Source organism: Oryza glaberrima, chromosome 4 (genome assembly GCF_000147395.1).
Source record: "Oryza glaberrima chromosome 4, OglaRS2, whole genome shotgun sequence".
NCBI classification, from domain to species: domain Eukaryota; kingdom Viridiplantae; phylum Streptophyta; class Magnoliopsida; order Poales; family Poaceae; genus Oryza; species Oryza glaberrima.
Genome location: NC_068329.1, coordinates 24174917 through 24188726, shown reverse-complemented (window position 1 = coordinate 24188726; position 13810 = coordinate 24174917). Strand labels below are relative to the sequence as shown.

At 47.8% G+C, this 13810-nt stretch overlaps 2 protein-coding genes across 3 annotated transcripts; one reads left to right on the top strand and one right to left on the bottom strand.

The window, feature by feature from the left end:
• Positions 1-349: 349 nt before the first annotated feature.
• LOC127769305 (uncharacterized) lies at positions 350-1349 on the bottom strand. Its single transcript, XM_052294846.1, has 2 exons — positions 1073-1349; positions 350-974 (listed from the first exon to the last, which is right to left on the bottom strand). The coding sequence occupies exons 1-2, from the start codon at positions 1286-1288 to the stop codon at positions 885-887; spliced, it is 306 nt and encodes a 101-aa protein (XP_052150806.1). The 5' UTR covers positions 1289-1349; the 3' UTR covers positions 350-884.
• A 2-nt stretch (positions 1350-1351) lies between these two features.
• On the top strand, positions 1352-4980 carry LOC127769302 (probable isoaspartyl peptidase/L-asparaginase 3). 2 transcript variants are annotated; one of them, XM_052294842.1, is made up of 7 exons: positions 1352-1568; positions 1666-1861; positions 2544-2608; positions 2722-3165; positions 3242-3300; positions 3797-3901; positions 4467-4980. In XM_052294842.1, the coding sequence occupies exons 1-7, from the start codon at positions 1494-1496 to the stop codon at positions 4684-4686; spliced, it is 1164 nt and encodes a 387-aa protein (XP_052150802.1). In that variant the 5' UTR covers positions 1352-1493; the 3' UTR covers positions 4687-4980. The 2 variants fall into 2 exon arrangements, with proteins under 2 accessions (XP_052150802.1, XP_052150803.1); XM_052294843.1 differs by having other exon boundaries at positions 4474-4611.
• The last annotated feature ends 8830 nt before the right edge of the window (positions 4981-13810 follow it).

Genomic DNA, 13810 nt, shown 5'->3' with positions numbered 1-13810 from the left:
ACCAGTTTTTAATTCAAAAATTAAACATAATTATTATTTTCTTTTCGTCATCTGCAAAACACGAGTTCGCACCATCTATCGTTCACGCATGAGCCGTGAAACGATCTGTCTCCACGCGAGTCCGTGTTCGATTTTAGAAATTATATCAGACGCTTGCCATGCAAAAGTTAAGAGCGTGTGTTATGACAATATGAATATATCAATATGCAATAGTTGTTTCTTATCAGTCCTGATTATCATTAACAATGCATTAAACAATTTATCTATGTTGGAACATTATTACATATATGTTAACTGTGTATTTATAGCATTTAACTTTCATTATACCCGTAGCGAAGCATGGACATTTTGCTAGTACAAGAAGAATCACGTAAAAATAAAAAACAGATAATTAGAAAGGAAATAACGGATACCGAATCGCGTAAAAGAAAAGAAAAAGGGAAAATAAGAAAGAAAATAACGGATATCTCCGGTTCTCCGTCGCGCGCGCCCTCTAATCCGAGCCATTCGCGGGATCACTAGTGGAGTAGTGGGCGAATTTCCTGTCGTGCACAAGGGAGGGGAGGCGCTCTCTCCTTGAAACCGTCGTTTCGCTCGCTGCCGCTGCCACCGTCAGATCAGTAATGCTCCAAAAGTCCAAAGACAAGGAGTATTCAAATTTTTGACAGGCAAGTTCACAAGAGCAAACAAAGCTTTCGCTGTGAGCATTTGCAACGAAGTATCGAGGCGATTATTGCTTTTTTCTTTTCCAATTCCAGTTCAAACAGACGAACATTTCACATTTGGGCCTTAGACGATGTGAAGCAAAAAACTGAGGATTTCTAGAGCACATACAATGCCTGGGATCTATCGATACAATTGAACACGCACTAGCGTTGTGCTGGTCATGGGTCTCCTCCTCCCTCCACTCGGCGTCGTGGAGGAGCTCCCATCCACCTCCGGATGCTCGCGCCCACGCCCTTCATCTCGTCCACCTGCGTTTACGCGGAGTCACGGAACACATTAGTGCAAAACCAGTAGTCACATGGTGCGATCTGTGAGATTTTTTTTTTTTTTGGAGGATTCGTCTTACCGATCCGACGCCCGCCGCGAGAACTCCGGCGGTGACGGCGGTGGCGCCGGCGCCGACGAAGAGGGTGGCGATGGCGAACGCCTTGAACGGCATCGCGAACGCCGCGCCGCCCCTGCCCCGCCGGAACCACGCCACGCCCGCCGCCACCTGCGCCGCGCTCGCCCCCGCCCACCACGGCCACCTCTCCGCCTCCTCCCCGCCGCCGCCTTCCTCCATCTCCGCCGCCGCTAGGGTATTTGGGGGGGAGCGCCTCGGAGCCAGAGCGAGTGAAACAACAACCTAAACAACCACGAAACCTCACCGACATGTGGGACCCATGTGGAAGAGGAGGACCAAGCCAGGCCACTGACATGTGGGTGAGCTCGAAGGGACTCACGCCACCGTAGAACAACTAAACCCCGCCGCGAAATCGCAGCTTTCCATGGGAAGGTCACGTAGGAGCTACGCGCGGCTTCTTCTCCTAGGGTTCCTACTGCTACGGTTCAGCTGGTGCTTGGTGAGTGTTGATTCGATTTAGGTTGGTTCCGTGATGTTTGGATTGGGGATGTGATGGATTTAATGGGGGGTTTGGGGGGAGGGGGGGATTTGACTAGGCGGTGGCTGATGACGGCGGAGGCGCGGAGGAAGGGGGAGGGATTTTTCCGGTGGTGGTGAGCACCTGGCCTTTCCGGGAGGCGGTCAGGACGGCCTGGGAGGTGGTGTCAGCCAGTGGCGGCGCAGGTTGTTCGGCCGTGGATGCCGTCGTCGCCGGCTGCTCCGCCTGCGAGGTGCTCCGCTGTGATGGCACAGGTCAGTTGTATTCAACCTGGGGTGTGGGATTGATTGTAGTAGTTCACTGAGTTTAATTGGGAACAGTGGTGATGCAATGTGCTCAGTGCTGATACACTAATCTGGTTGGTTGGGTCAAAAACTGCGATAACAAACTTCAAGAAGAGTTTCGTTTCCACTTGGAGGAATTTCACCCCTGGCTTCCATTAGATAAGTGATGTTTGACGAGAGTAATAAAAAAAAACAATTCTGATGAACAACTATTTTCAGGCAGCAGGCAGAATATGTGTAGTTTTGATTGAAACACGATATAACATATTTGCATCGCGCTTACCGAACTACAAAAGCACCTTTTACAATCTTTTTCCTGTCTTTCATCATGAACTCGTGAAGATGACATTATCAGCAGTTCCTATTATGTTGCACATAATTATTTGCACTGAAATATAATACACAGAAAATACATTGTATTTCTTGTTTCACTTTTGAATAAGAATATCGAATTGGGTTTGCCTCCTCTGTTTCTAATAATAATTTCTAGTTTGTCTTACTGTGCAGTGCTTTAAACCCAATAATATAGATCTTGCAAAACCTATTTTGGTTGAATCCCTTGGACCTTATTCAGTTCAAAAACTTGACTACTTTCAGTTAGCTTCATGAAGCAACTATAGTACTGGTTTTAAATGGTTTACATTTCATGCAGTTGGCCCAGGTGGAAGCCCAGATGAGAATGGTGAAACTACATTAGATGCTCTCATCATGGATGGGGTAACAGCTTTTTTACATACTCATGCCACAGCCCACTGAGCATTCTGCAGTTTCTGTTGCAGCATTCTTGGTGTATAATGTGTTGCATTCGTTTTGCTTAAGAAAATTGGCAGACCACAATGGAAATCGGAGCTGTCGCTGCCATGAGATATGTAAAGGATGGAATCAGAGCGGCAAAGTTGGTTATGGACCATACTGAACATACTCTTCTTGTTGGAGAGAAGGCAACATCCTTTGCGATTTCAATGGGACTTGCGGGGCCAGCTGATCTGAGCTCACCGGAGTCTATCGGAAAATGGACAATTTGGAGACAGAACCATTGTCAACCTAACTTCTGGAAAAATGTTGTTCCTGCTGGTAGCTGTGGCCCGTACAATGCTATTGATGTACCATCAGGGGAGTCTAAGGCCTCTGCCAAACGTGTGCTAGAGCGGACTCAGGGGGACATTTGTCAAGGATTATTTGAACCTAATAATTTACTGGAGCCAATGAACTCCCGTCTAAAAATCGTTAATCGCCACAACCATGATACAATCTCTATGGCTGTGATTGACAAGGTATATAGGCATATAGCCCATCCAAAATAAATTGACTTTCTTTTCATCGGAAACTAACAACAGTGACTTTGTCAAGATGGGTCGCATAGCGGCTGGCACATCGACCAATGGTGCTACATTCAAAATTCCAGGAAGGTGAGCATTTTTGCGCTTTTGGTGTTTTCATGTTACCATTTATCATGGAGCCTTTTATTTTTATTTAAGGTTATATTTTTCTCACGTTTGAGTGGTTTCATGTCACTTTAATTTGTGTACTCTGGCATAATCTATTTTCATCATCTAATTCAATTTTCCATGGTTAATGACAAGACTTACAATTCCGACCGTGAAATATATTTTTCTTAGTATTTTTATGCTGTATTTGTATATGTAAAGTCACTGGTGAATGTTGTTGTTAATCTTCTGCATGTCTGCATAAAAAACTAATAAAATGCTAATGTATGGTCAGAAATTTCATTGCCTTGTTAATGATGGGGTTTATATATGTGATTAACAGGTCTACTTTTTTTTTTCGTGACATCTTGACTCTCAAAATGGATTTGATAGCTAGACATGGTTTTTAATCATTATGGAATTGCTGTTTAATCTCTTGGTAGGTATCACTGAGCATTGTCTGATCATTTGGTTCCAGGGTAGGTGATGGACCAATACCAGGATCTTCTGCATATGCTGATGATGAAGTTGGTGCATGTGGAGCAACTGGTGATGGTGATATTATGATGCGCTTCCTTCCGTGGTAATGGAAAAATAAATTAGTATTTTTGACTTTTTTCTTAGAAGGATAAAAGTCCATTTTACTCCTCCAGTATTTCCCGGGAGCACTTAACTCCCCAAGGGTATTTCTCTTTTTTGTTTCTCCCTGTAAAAGTTGTATTTCGCACTGGAATTTAGTACTGTAGGATGATGGGAGATGCATCACAACTTACATCTCAATATTTTTTTTTAGATTTTTTTATCATTGCTTACCTAGGTTGGAATGATCCAATGAAATAGTTTGAGGGAGTAAAATAGACTTTTTTTCCTTACAAGTTTATAAGCACCTATATAAGTTTCTTCCTAGCAAGTTTTTTTTCTTTTTAAATGTAAGAGAGATACCCAACCATCTTTTGTTCTCTATATTATTATATTGATATTTGCATCCTAGGGGATGATGATATCATTGACATTCAACTATAACAATATTCCCCATCCATTCTAAAGATTAGCCCTTGCATCATGTAGTCTGGCGTTAGTATTTTTGTTGATAGGCTGAGTTTACTGATGGCCTCATGCTCCATGTAATCTTCTTATATTTGGTATAGTTATCAGGTAGTAGAGAGCATGCGACGAGGGATGGAGCCTCGGGATGCTGCCATGGATGCTATATTAAGAATTGCCCGCAAGTACCCGGACTTTGTTGGTGCTGTATTTGCAATTAACAAGAAAGGAGTGCATGCTGGGGCATGCCACGGATGGACATTCCAGTATTCTGTCAGGAATTCTAGCATGCAGGATGTGGAGGTCATCACTGTATCACCTTAACATGGGCAGATCGTAACAGCATATGGTGCGTCACCAATATGGCATTTTTCGAACTGGGGATACCCCTTTTCCATTCACCAGCAGGTCATGTTTCTCATGATCTAGAATTTTCATCATTCAGTCCCCTGTCAATGCAGCAATGTTATTTGGGGATTGTACTGGCTTATTATTGGATTGCACTCCTCCTGGAAGTTCAGACGGCCTTGTACGCAGATTGGATGCACTCAATTCATTCTTAATAACCTCGTCTGAGTGTTGTCTAAAAGATAGTAATAGAACTACATGTGATCAACTTTTTTTGCAATTATCTGTTCAGTAATACCTAGCTAGGTTCACTCCTCTAAAAAAGCTAGGTTCACTCGAGCATCTTCAAAGTTGGGAAGCCCATCTATCCGTTTTGCAGGCATGTGGCTTTCAAGATTCTCAATAGCTTGCCACCTCCTTTTTTGCTTTTGCTTTGGTCTGTTTCTCTCGTTTTTTAGAACTCATGACTTTTATTTAGTTCAAACAGTTAGAAACGAAGTACATTAGTTATGATTGCCTCTTCCAGAGAGAGAGAGGTTTTGCAAAGCAAATATGTTAGGGCATCTCGGTGGTAACAAACATGAGTGTTGTTATGACAAGTATATTTTTATTTTTTTAGCCCTCAGATCATATCTTGTTGCACTAGCTTATCAGCTACTATTTCATTTGCCTTCATCGGAATCCACCTGACCTGTAAATGTTAACCATGTAAAAGATGAAGAAATTTGGACAGCATGTATTCTCTTTTCATCATATAAGTTGTCTTCGTACTCAGAATATCAAATATTAGTGACTGAAGAAGGGAGAGAATTGTGAAATCACACGCTTACAATATTCTATGGCTAGTTGGATAGATTACGTAATCTGTGTATCTTATTAGCAATAATCATCATATATTTCTTGCATTTTTAAAGCCTATTATAAGGGGATAATTGCAAAGCTTCCGTATTGTCGCCGATTAAGAAAGCCAGTTGGGTATCTTGGTGAAGGTCGTGCTCTCATGTCCTCGTTGGGATGTTTTGCCCTTGTTTTCCGCTTGAGAAAAACTAGCGGCCTGCTGGTGGAATGACACTTATCCAGTTATCCGCTATATCGACCGCTGTCCAGTACTGACCTACTAAATTTTCTCCTTTTCCTTTTGGAAAATTGACTTAAATCTATTTAGCGGTACCTGCCTGTACTATGGCCCCTGAATTCTCGAAGGGGTACTTGTGCGCGCTGGAGATTCGAAAGCAAGCCAAAACTGTCAATTTTCTTCCTAATACAAAAATTATGATCACCTATTTATTATGGTTAGAAGAAGCTTAAGGAAAAAGAAGTCGTTATCTTTATCTAGAAATTGCTCCCACCGTGCTGAATACAAGAGATACTAGATTTACACTCTCTTTGTCAAAAAATATAAGAGATTCTAGATTTATCCTAAGTCAACTATTGTAAGTTTGAAAACAATAACAACATATTTCAAAGTGAATCTAATCTAATGAGGCTCATTTAATACTTAAAACAATCATATGATCTCTTATATTTTGGGATATTTTTGGATGGAAGGAGTACCATATTCAATTGTAGAATGTCCAGATCAAGATGTTCATGATTGATCAACACAATTGTATAATTGTATACAAGCTGCAATTGTATTTATAGGAATATACGTAATGCTGTTCACTAAAATCAACTTTTGTTCTTTTTTATATTTTAAAAAAACCTACTCCTGATAAGGATTGTCCAAATTGTCGACAAGGAGAGCTCCCATCCAAGTTAACGTTGGACAGGAATTGCCATGGAAAATTAGTAAATGCAAAAAAAAAATCATAAACTCAACTAGTATCCAATAATAACGAGAAAAATACGCAAGCAACTCTACAACTCGTTTTTCTTCAGGAAAAACTGGGATGTAAATAATAACGAGTAAATTAATAACGAGTATCCAATAAACTCAACTAGTATCCAATAATAACGAGTAAATTAATAACTGGGATGTTTTTCTTCAGAAAAAATTGATATATACGCAAGCAACTCTACAACTCGTTGCAACGCAAGCAGCAACACTTGAACTAATTAAAAGAAAGGGCGCCGTGTGGAGGAGGGGCAGAGGACGGAGGAGCTTGAGAAGGAACCTTAATCCGTCGGAAGAAAAGGGGATTCGTGAAGCAGATAGGCACCACCATGCTGGTACTCGAGCTGGGGATCTGGATCATCCCAATGACGCTCGTCTTGGTGCCGTGTCGGCGGCTGAAATTTTTACATTTTGGTCCTTTTTAATAACTTATTTTACAGATAGGCCCCTGGAAAAACTTAAACCGGAAATGGTCCTTTTTGGGGCGCCAGAGTGGCTGGCGCCGTACCCCAACATGGCGGCGCCAGCCACACTGGCGCCGTGCCCGTACCACCGTGGCACTAGGGCTGTCGTGGAGGTGCTGACTGGGCAGAATGGGGGCGCCAGCCACACTGGCGCCGCCCCTCCTCTATGGGCCGACCCCTTAAACCCCGTGGGCCTCACCACCTATCTCCTCCCCACTCCCATTTTCGCCCAAGCACCAGCCCGAGCTGAGCAGCAGCTCTCCCCCTCTCTCTCCCCCTCACCTCCCCACCTCAAATCCACTCCATTTGAACTCGTTTTTCGCGGGATTTTTTGTGGAAATCGAAGAGAAAGGTAGACTCCTTCATTCACCCCTCTTTTTTTTCGTTTTTATTGGTTGAATTTGTAGATCGGTGGGTAACCCTAGAACCCCTTTTTTACCCAAATTTGTGATTTTTAGCATTTGTTCTTAGGATTGGCTTGTTGTAGTGCTACATGTTTGCAATGTACTCATTGGTGTCACAATTTTTTTAACCATATATGTGGTAATGTTAATTTTTGGATGGTTTGGTTGGATGGATGAAAAATTATGGTTGAGGCATGAAAGTAATTTTAATTTGATGGACTTGATGCTATAGTCTATAGGTTAAACTTTTAACCATTAATTATATGAAGGTGAGAAAATTTTGGTTGCATTATATAAATTGATTATAGTTAACTAGAACTAGGTTGGGTTGTATGACGGAGTATTTGTAATATTTCGATGTGTAATGCACTAGTAAACTTGTTGATAGTTGTAGGTGGATTAAATTTTTTTGGAGTAGTGGCTTTGGGACAATTTAAGTTATGCATTGGTTATAATATGTCGGTTTGGACTACGTTTAGGAATGAAGATTTAATTTTTGTTGCAAAGTTACATTTGATTTTTTGGTGTAGATGGATAGACTTGTTCGTGTTTACTACGGTGGTAGAGTGGTGGAACCTTATGTTGGTGCACATGTTGAGTTTGAGGATATGTCATTGAAGACCATTTTGTTTCCCACCCACCCAACTCTAGATGAACTAAGGTCACAAGTGAAAGAAGTTCTTGGATGGCCGAGGATAATGTGGAGATTCGTTTTTATGGGAGATACGATGTTGGTCAAGGGCATAAGTATATATTAAATGTGATAGGTCAGTTGGAATGGGAAGTTTACTTTGATTTGGTAAAAGAGTCTCAGTTTAGATCTCTAGAGGTGTTTGCATCAAAGTTAGTTCGTACAGTACTTGGACTATACACCAAAATCATCTTTTCTCAGAGTACCTTCGTTGGCTGCATAGGACATATGGACTGTTCCTCCGCCCTACTTGGACGGAAGCCGACATAGAGGATGACCGCGACTCCGATGAGGGGCGGAATCCCTATGATGTCCGGACTAGAGTTGGATATCAAATGGAGCACGCCCCACTTAGAGACAGAGTCGTAAGTTTTCTTGCATTTGTCAAAGTTATTTCCATTTGCACCCTAGACCCTAACATATATCTTCTCACGCTTTCAGTCGAGAGAGCTCCTCAGGAGTGTGAATGAAATGGGGCATGCCCTCCAAGCTCCGAGGGGTGGTGAGGACACGGAGAACACACTCCGCAATGTTTTAGAGGTAAAATTTATTTAGCACTTTGCATTACTTGAGTTATGCCTAACAAACTTCTTTTTTTTTTTTGAAATGCAGAAAGTTCATCAAAGGTGCCGGAAACTTGCAGCAAGATTAGGTTGCAGGTCGGTTGGATTGGACGACGTGTACCAACCGTGGAGACTACCACCACCACTACCTCAATCCGCGCGTCCAAGTACCGCTCGACACTCCATCAGGATAGAAGAGCGTGAAGAAGTTGGTGGCTCGTCGTCGTCACGCATTCCGCAAGGGAGGGGAAAGGGGAAGGCGCCGGCTCCACCTAGCGACGACGATGACGACGACGAGGAGGAGGATGAGGACTACGTCGCACCAGACGCTGAGGAGATAGACATGTCGCAGCTTCCCGACGCGCCTCAGGGGACGCAACCCACGCAATACAACTTGCGATCCACTCGGGCAGCGAAAAAGAGGTAAAATGAGCTTACCATTCTCAAATGTTATTTGATTTCCCTCATTTTGTTTTTAAAATGTTTTAAACATTGGATTTTCAAATGTAGGTACACTCCGGGCTCGCAAGCTATTCGACGCCAACGGAAGAAGTGATTTGTATGAAGTTAATCTATTTGTTGGTAGTATGACATATGTGGTGCACTATGTGATATAAAATGTGATGGACTATGTGAGGACTATGTGATGGACTTTTGACATTGTTTCATGTGTGGAATATAGGATGGACTTTTGGCATTGTTTGATGTATGGAATATGTGATAGACTTTTGGCATTGTTTGATGTGTGGAATATGTGATGGACTATGTGAGGACTATGTGATGGACTTTTGGCATTGTGATTTGTGCAATTGGAACTTGTTTTAGTCCGTACGAATCTGTGAATTGTGATTTGAATTGCGAACTGTGAATTGGTACATTTGTGCAATATGGATCTTCAATTTGCAGGGAGGCAGAGGGCGGCGCCAACCACCCTGGTGCCGCGGTTGGGGAGGGCGGCGCCAGCCAGTGCCGCGAGGCAGAAGGGTTTCGGGCTGGGGGGAGGGCGGCGCCAGCTACCCTGGCGCCGTGGTCCATGAGGGCGGCGCCCGCCGAGGCCTGGAGGCAGAAGGGCTTCGATGGGGGGAGGAGGGGGGCGCCAGCCACCCTGGCGCCGCGGTCGGGGGGGGGGGGGGCGCCAGCCGTTGCCCGGAGGCAGAAGCGAAAATTTTGAGGGGGGGAGAAAGTTGGTGGGGCCCGCAGAGGAGGGGCGCGCCAGCCATGCTGGCGCCATGGTATGAGGGGCGGCGCCCCCTTCGGCCTAGTTAGCACTTCCACGACAGCCCTACTGCCGCGGTGGCACGGGCACGGCGCCAGTGTGGCTGGCGCCGCCATGTTGGGGTACGGCGCCAGCCACTCTGGCGTCCCAAAAAGGACCATTTCCGGTTTAAGTTTTTTCAGGGGTCTATTTGTAAAATAAGTTTTCAAAAAGGACCAACATGTAAAAATTTCAGTGCCGGCGGCTGGTCACACTGGTCGCCAGGCTGCAGCAGTTGGAGGAGTGCCTCGCGCGGCCGGGGCCGCTGCTGTCACCGGAGACATGGAGCCGCGTCTCGACGGTGCACACCATGAGCATCATGGTGTGATGAAGGGGGCGGGGCGCCCGCGGCCCGCGGTGCGCGCCGGCCTTCTGCTGCACGCAGTTCTGCTTCTGTACTGTGGGAGGCTCACTAAGGTGAAAATTCTGTAGTTTCTTACTTCTCGCGAGAGCTCCTTTGGGGTGGGGAAAATCTGGCTCACATCTGCGACCTTGTTCGTGCCTGTTTTCCTTGTTGCTGCATGCGGTTCTTTGCTTCCTTAGACCTCAGAGCTCAGACGTAAGCAACTTATTCAGGCTTTGTAAATTGACCCATTTGGTGCATTTGTTTCCAAGGACAAAATCTTCATACAGACGCTCTTATGTATTCACACAGTCAAAGTGTTTGCGGTATATGCACTTGCCGTAGAGATCTACTCCCTCCGTCCTATAGAAAATCAATATAGTACTATAAATATCTGGTTGTAGGTTGAGTTTTTTTTTGACGGAGTGAGTAGTGACCTTAGGTTGATCAGCACCTCTAGCCTGGCAGCGCGCTAAGCCATGTCGTGACCAATCGTATCTGAATACCCGCGCCATATACTATACCCTGACGCAATCTCCCTGTTCCGGTCTGGAGGCCGGCACAAGTACAGTACAGATCTATTGGGGTGGGTCAGGGTGGCTCGTGCTTGGTTTTTCCACTTTTGGGATGTACTATCTGACTATATCTGGCCCACGGCACCCCGGCAGAGGCCCATGGGTTTTCGCTGAACGTGACAAAGGCTAGCGCCGCAACCATCTGCGCGGGCCGTGCGGCTCCGGTTGTTCTTTCGATATGGGCTATTGCGTTCTCCTTCGGGAATAAGATCACTTTGACTCCCTCAACTGACCCCGAATCTAAATCGTATCCCTCAACCGCAATACCAGAAATCTTGACCCCCGAACTTACAAAACCGGTGCAATTTGACTCCCTCGGTGGTTTTGGAGGGTGGTTTCGCTGACGTGGCGCACACGTGGTAGTGTTGACCTAGTCTTTGTACCACGTGGCATTGACGTGGCGCTGATGTGGAATTAAAATAAAAAAATATATGCGGGCCCATTTGTCATTCACAAAAAAAATTTTGTGGGACCCATTGGTCCCACATGTCATCCTCCCTTATCCCTTCTTCCTCCTCCCTCTCCTCCCTTCTCTATCTGTCCCTCTTTCTCTTCATGCGAGAGCGGTGTCCGGAACGGCAGCGGCGACGGCGGGTGATGGACGGAGCAGCGACGGCGGACAGAGCGGCGACGGCGTATAGTGGGGGTCAAACCACCCCCACAAGCTTTGGCGAGATTCGAAACACGGCGGAGGAGTTCGCCGTCGCCGAGATGCCGCAGCCGCCGCCGTCGGTGTGCACGAGGAGCGTCACCTCCGTCGCGCTCCCGACGCATGGAGATGGCAGCGGCTGCTGCCGCGTGCCGCTCTCCCCATTCGACGCGTACTGGGTCGCGCTGCTGCTCGTCCGCCACCACCACCGTTCGGAGACGTCGTCCGCGCACTCAGGGACTCCCTCGAGGCGTTGCTCTCGGCGTTCTACCGCTTCGCCAGTGCGCTGGTCTACTCGCCGGAGGAGGAAGAGGAGGAGGAGGGGTTGTTGTCCATCGTCGTGGAGGCCGGAGGCGGCGTGGCATTCGTGGAGGCCGAGGCGTTCGTGGCATCGGTGGTGCGCTCGCCGCGGGGGATGATGGCGGCGGGGCTAGGGCCGCGCTTTGCCATGCAGCAGCAGCCGACGGTCTTCGCGTTGCCTCCGCCACCGCCGCCGCAGTAGCAAGGATTTGGCTTCGGCGGGTCCGGGACTGGAGCGGTGCTAGCGCCACAGGAGATGGGGATGGTGGCGCCCCGGCGAGAACGCTGCCGCCCCGGCGGCCATCGAGCCCCCTGCTCCTGCCGCCAACTTCCCGAGTCTCTGCGAGGCCGCCGCGGGCGCAGCCGGCAGCAAGTCCAAGAGGAAAAAGGGGCGGTCTCGCGGCGGACGTGGTCGGGGAGGGGGCCCGTGTCGGAAGAGGAGGAGGAGCTCCAGTCGCTGCTCCGCATCATGGCCAGGTCGACGCCGGAGCGCTCGAGGCCAGTCCGCCGCCACGCGTTGGGGCGCGCGAGCTATTGCTCCCTTTCCACCGCGGCCACCGCCCACCTTGCCGTCGACGCCGCGGCCGCCGCCCACCTCACTGCCCACGACACAGAGTGGGGACGAGGAGCGGCGGCTGGGAGCGTGCTCCCATCTCCCCCCGACGCATTTCGTCGCACGTCGCCCGAGGTCCACCGCCCATTTCAAGGAGTAGCTACTCCCGCGCTTGTCGCTCGAGGTCCACCGCCCACCGCAGCCACCACTCCGGCACCCGCTCGCCGATGCCGCCACCGAGCCCCTGCCGCCGGCTCATGTCAAGGGGAGAGAGAGAGAAATAAGGGAGAGAGGAGGAAGAAGGGTAGTGTGAAAGAAGATGACATGTGGGACCCACATGTCAGTGGGTCCCACAATTTTTTTTGTGAATGATAAATGGGTCCCGCATATATTTTTTTATTTTAATGCCACATAAGCGCCACGTCAATGCCACGTGGAACAAAGACTAGGTCAACACTGCCACGTGTGCGCCACGTCAGCGAAACCGCCATCCAAAACCACCAAGGGAGTCAAATTGCATCGGTTTTGCAAGTTCGGGAGGTCAAGAGTTCTGGTATTGCAGTTGAGGGATACGATTTAGATTCGGTGGTCAATTGAGGGAGTCAAAGTGATCTTATTCCTCTCCTTCGAGGGAGGACAAATATGTTCCACGATAAGGCCGTAGCTCGGGCCTAGTATATGCAGCCCACGACACGCACGAACAGCATGCCGGGAGCGCACGCGGCACGCCAACGCCATTGATCCGCCGGCCGGCACCCGACGCCGCGCCGCATACCCACCACCACTGCCGCGACACGCTCACGTCAGCAAGCCTTTTCCACTGCCGCGGCGCATTTATCCGGCGAGTGACCATGAGCCCATGATGACTCCTCCCCCCCGGCCTCAGGCCCTGGCGCTGCTGCATGGCAGGCAGGCTTGCAACAGCATCATGCGATTCATGCCAGTGAAACTTCCGCCCGCCGCGCCTTTACACATCAGAGTCAGGAGGGTGACTCAGCTGCAGCCTGCAGATAGCTCTGTACAGTACAGGGCAATCCGTGAGAGCCCGGCCCGGGAACGCGCGGTCAACATACGGGCACCCACCACCGCGCGCGGCGCGGGGCGGCGCCTCCTGTCCGAGACATTCGGCGGGGGCTCGCGCGCGCGGGCAATGATCATTCACACCGTGCCATGATGAAGCAGTGGCACATGGATGATGGCAGTCAGGAGCAATGGCTGATATGGTCACACATGTCCGGACGATATGGCTCTCTTCCTCCACACCTCCCGTTCAGGATTTTATCAACTGATCGACCTCGGTTCCTTTCACTTATGGCGAGACAGGTGCTATCTAGCAGCTTATTGCCTGCGAGGCCAGGCCATCATCCGGTTCCTTGCAAATCAAGCCACTCTACCCAGCTTTCGGATGCCATGGTTTTTAGCCAACAGGGTACGAGTATGAATGCTTCAAGTGATCATAAAATCTA

What these genes read in the sequence shown, in the direction of transcription:
- LOC127769305 (XM_052294846.1), bottom strand. Translation starts at nt 1,288, where the DNA reads ATGGAGGAAGGCGGCGGCGGGGAGGAGGCGGAGAGGTGGCCGTGGTGG. An exon ending in TCGCGGCGGGCGTCGGATCG is followed by an intron (nt 975 to 1,072) that starts GTAAGACGAATC and finishes GCGTAAACGCAG; the next exon opens with GTGGACGAGATGAAGGGCGT.
- LOC127769302 (XM_052294842.1), top strand. Translation starts at nt 1,494, where the DNA reads ATGGGAAGGTCACGTAGGAGCTACGCGCGGCTTCTTCTCCTAGGGTTC. An exon ending in TACGGTTCAGCTGGTGCTTG is followed by an intron (nt 1,569 to 1,665) that starts GTGAGTGTTGAT and finishes GGATTTGACTAG; the next exon opens with GCGGTGGCTGATGACGGCGG. An exon ending in ATGCTCTCATCATGGATGGG is followed by an intron (nt 2,609 to 2,721) that starts GTAACAGCTTTT and finishes GAAAATTGGCAG; the next exon opens with ACCACAATGGAAATCGGAGC.